This window comes from Orycteropus afer, unplaced genomic scaffold, assembly GCF_000298275.1.
Source record: "Orycteropus afer afer isolate SDZICR_OR568_19922 unplaced genomic scaffold, OryAfe1.0 scaffold00363, whole genome shotgun sequence".
Classification (NCBI taxonomy): domain Eukaryota; kingdom Metazoa; phylum Chordata; class Mammalia; order Tubulidentata; family Orycteropodidae; genus Orycteropus; species Orycteropus afer.
The window spans coordinates 1,201,395-1,204,669 of record NW_006921950.1 but is presented as its reverse complement, the minus strand read 5'-3'; the positions used below and the strand labels follow the sequence as shown (position 1 = coordinate 1,204,669).

The following is a 3,275-nucleotide window of genomic DNA, read 5'->3' as shown; positions in this document are numbered from 1 at the left end:
AAATCAACTGCTAAGTGTTATTTTTCAAGAATAAACAATCTGTGTTATCTTGAAATCCCTTAGTGTGAAGTTAGATTTCACATAATTACATACTTAAGAATCACTTTGTTAAAATCTTTTCCCATGAACACATTATTTTTCATGTTTTTCCTAAAAGCTTCAACATTTAACCTATGCATGTTGGCCTGAGAGCATATAGTAAATTAAAGCCATGGTGATACTGAACCTATACTGTATTTAATATAACCAATACTGTCTCTTGTTCCTGTTTGGGCTTCCTAACTTCTTACTGCAGTGTGACATTCTGCAGAGCACTTCAGTACAAAATGGGTTCAGGATGCAGCAATACCACTGCCACTGCAGGAAAATCCAATGCTTTTCTCCCTGGAAATACCAAATCTCCAAATCCTGCACACTAACTCATAATTAATTTTATTTTCCTCTTCTCCATAATTCATTTTTACATCTCAGAGAAGCTCTTAGTATGAAGCCTTATTTTCTCAGCAGCTATTTCCTTGGCATGTTTACTTTTAGGAAACATGACAAAGAAAAGCAACATAGCCTACAAGCAGCCCAAGTGAACCACTACAAAAGCATATTCTGTTTTGCATTAATTTGGCAAGAAGAGAAAAGCCAGTGAGTGCCTGTTTGGTTGTCAGATAAAACCTCCCTGCTTTCAGATGCCTCCATAGACAGCATCAGAGGCAGAAGGGGAGGGGGGAAAAAAATCTCTAGACCAACAACATGTTCCAATATGAGAGGTTAGTGTTCTGATCATCTAAACTTTTATTACTATTACACAGCTTTGGGCGGGCGGTGGGGGGGACGACTCCTTTTTCGGAACCAACCTCAGCAACAACTTTGCTGTTCAAAGTTCCCAGGTCTTAACTCAACAGTAATCAAAACTGAATGCTTTCAAAACCTCAAGGGGTTACTCCTTCCTTTTTGTACTCACATTTGAACAGGAAAGGGGTGTGTGTGTGTGTGTGTGTGTGTGTGTGTATGTTTTCCTCTGCTGTCCTGCTTGTTTTTTGCCTTTAGAATTTGAAGATTTGTTTCCAAGCCCAGAAATGGGCACCTGATAGGGGATGATTTATATGTGAGAAAGCCACCCTGGTTCTTGTCTTGTATGTGAGAAAGCCACCCTGGTTCTTGTCAGAGTCAGAAGCTACTCCACCACCAATCTTAGTGTCCTCCAGGTAGCACACTGGCAAAAAGGGGAGCAGGGAAGCAGGTTCTGTCAGAAGTTGCCCAGGACATGCAGCACAGGTAAATCCAAAGTAATGGAGGCAAATATAAAAAGTATATTATTTATTATCTTCTTTATTAATACTCACATGTAACCTTTGCTTTTTACACAAAAGTCTACTTTAGATGAACGCCTCCTTGGTTCATCATGCCCAATGGGGCTTTTTGTTCCTGGACCACTTCCCCTTTCTCCACCCCACACCCCACATCCAAATTATTCTTTTACATGTTCACAAATACCACGGAAAGTTTGTAAACAGATTTGGGTTACTAGAACTTGATATTATCAACATCCCACTTCAAAATAGAAGGCAGGTGGGGGAGAAGGTAAGAAATGGGAGAAAGAGTAAGGAAGAAAGGGTAGAGAGAGGGAAGGAGGAGCAGCTGGTCAGAACTGTCAAGTCTTGCCTTTTTTGAGATGGGTGTGTTGTGGCTATTCCTTGAAATTCAATGACTTAATTGACAGCAAATGCCTGTGTGGTTATTTATATTATGTATCTGTAATCGAGTATGAGAGCTCTTTCAGTTTGGGTCTGGGCTGTGTTTGTTTAAGCACACCACAATCTTGTCACAATCCTGTGGGTGTCTCCACAGGGAGTCTGATCACCCCAAAAGCGCTCTCACAGCCGAGGCTTCCGGAGCAAGGTCTTGCTGAGGTCTTTGACCTCCTCCGGGCTGTTGACTCGCTCATAACCCAGCACTGCCATGGGCTGATAACAAAACTCCTCCACCTGTTTGATCTGCTGGAAGGTGAGGGCGGTCCGCCAGGCATTGGCTGCCTGCGTGGCATTGCGGGCAGACACCACGAAGGGCTTGGAGGAGGAGCCCGAGCCACTAGTCATATTCAACGCAAACTGCTCCATCTCAGGACTCACCAGCAGCCCCACGAAGTCGTATACCCTCCTCAGAGTCTTGACAGGGTCTCCCACCAGGTCCTCGTACCGCACCACCAGGTAGTGGCCCTGCAGCCAGTCAGGGGGCTGCAAGGCCGTCTGCAGCGTTTTGGCCATGCTGTTGCAGATGACCTCCATGGCACCAAGCGCGTGGTAATCAGCTGGCCCACCCATGCCCTCCTTCTTGGCACCCAGCTTGTGGCCGGCGGCCTCCAAGAAGGGCATGCGGTGGGCGCGCGGGTCCCGGCTACGCACCACCTGCAGGCTCTCGCGGATGAGGCCGTGGCGTGAGCGGATGCGTGAGCTGGCCACGGCGCGGGGATCGCGCACCAGGTGAATGACCTTGAGGTCCAGGGCCGGGTCGCGCAGCAAAGGGGCCAATACAGCCACGTCGAAGACCCGCACGCCCTTGATGACGAGCGTGCGGTACTTCCGACACTCCTCTTCGAAGCGGGCCAGGCGCTGCGGCGGGCATTTCTTGCACACACGGTCGTCCACTAGCCCCACGACTTCCTTGCGGTAGGCGGGGCAGAGTGGCGAAGAGCACACCACCTTGTTGGTGGCCGCGCCAAAGATGCCCAACGTGGTGAGGTTGCGCCCCCCGCTGCCTGCCGGGCTGTACAACTGGAAGACAGAGAGGTCGCAACGATAGAGAGCGCTCAGCATGTCCCGCGCCGCCCCCTGCAGAGAAACGGCATCCCCGGGGTACAGCTTTTGCCACACGTGCCACACTGGCTCGTAGAGGAAGAACACTTCGGGGTTCTGGTTGAAGAGCTCGCCAAAGAAGGACGAGCCCGAACGCCACGTGGTGAACACGTACACCAGCTGTCGCTTGCCCCCGCTGCCCCTGCTGCCATTGCCCGGAGGGCCCCTGGCCCCTGCCAGCCCCGCCGCGACGGCATTGGCTGGCGGGCGGTACTGGGTGCGGATGTCCAAACGGGTGTGAGCACGGGGCGGCGCTGCCGGAGGCGACCCCGGACGCCCCCAGCCGCCCCCCGCAACCCCCGCTGCGGCGCCCAGAGGCCCGTCGGGGCTGCACTGCTGCAGCGGCTCCTTGTGCCACTTGTAGTCCAGGAGGTTCAGCATGGTGAGCACCAGCAGCAGCGCATAGCCCGCGCACAGCACCAGCGCCTT

At 51.3% G+C, this 3,275-nt stretch overlaps 1 protein-coding gene across 1 annotated transcript in view; it reads right to left on the bottom strand.

Moving 5' to 3' along the window:
• Positions 1 to 1,868: 1,868 nt before the first annotated feature.
• CHST2 (carbohydrate sulfotransferase 2) overlaps positions 1,869 to 3,275 on the bottom strand; it is a 1,757-nt gene continuing 350 nt past the window's right edge. The window contains exon 2 of the mRNA XM_007952888.2: positions 1,869 to 3,272. Coding sequence (XP_007951079.2) covers positions 1,869 to 3,272 — 1,404 coding nt within the window. The remainder of the gene's footprint in view (positions 3,273 to 3,275) is intronic.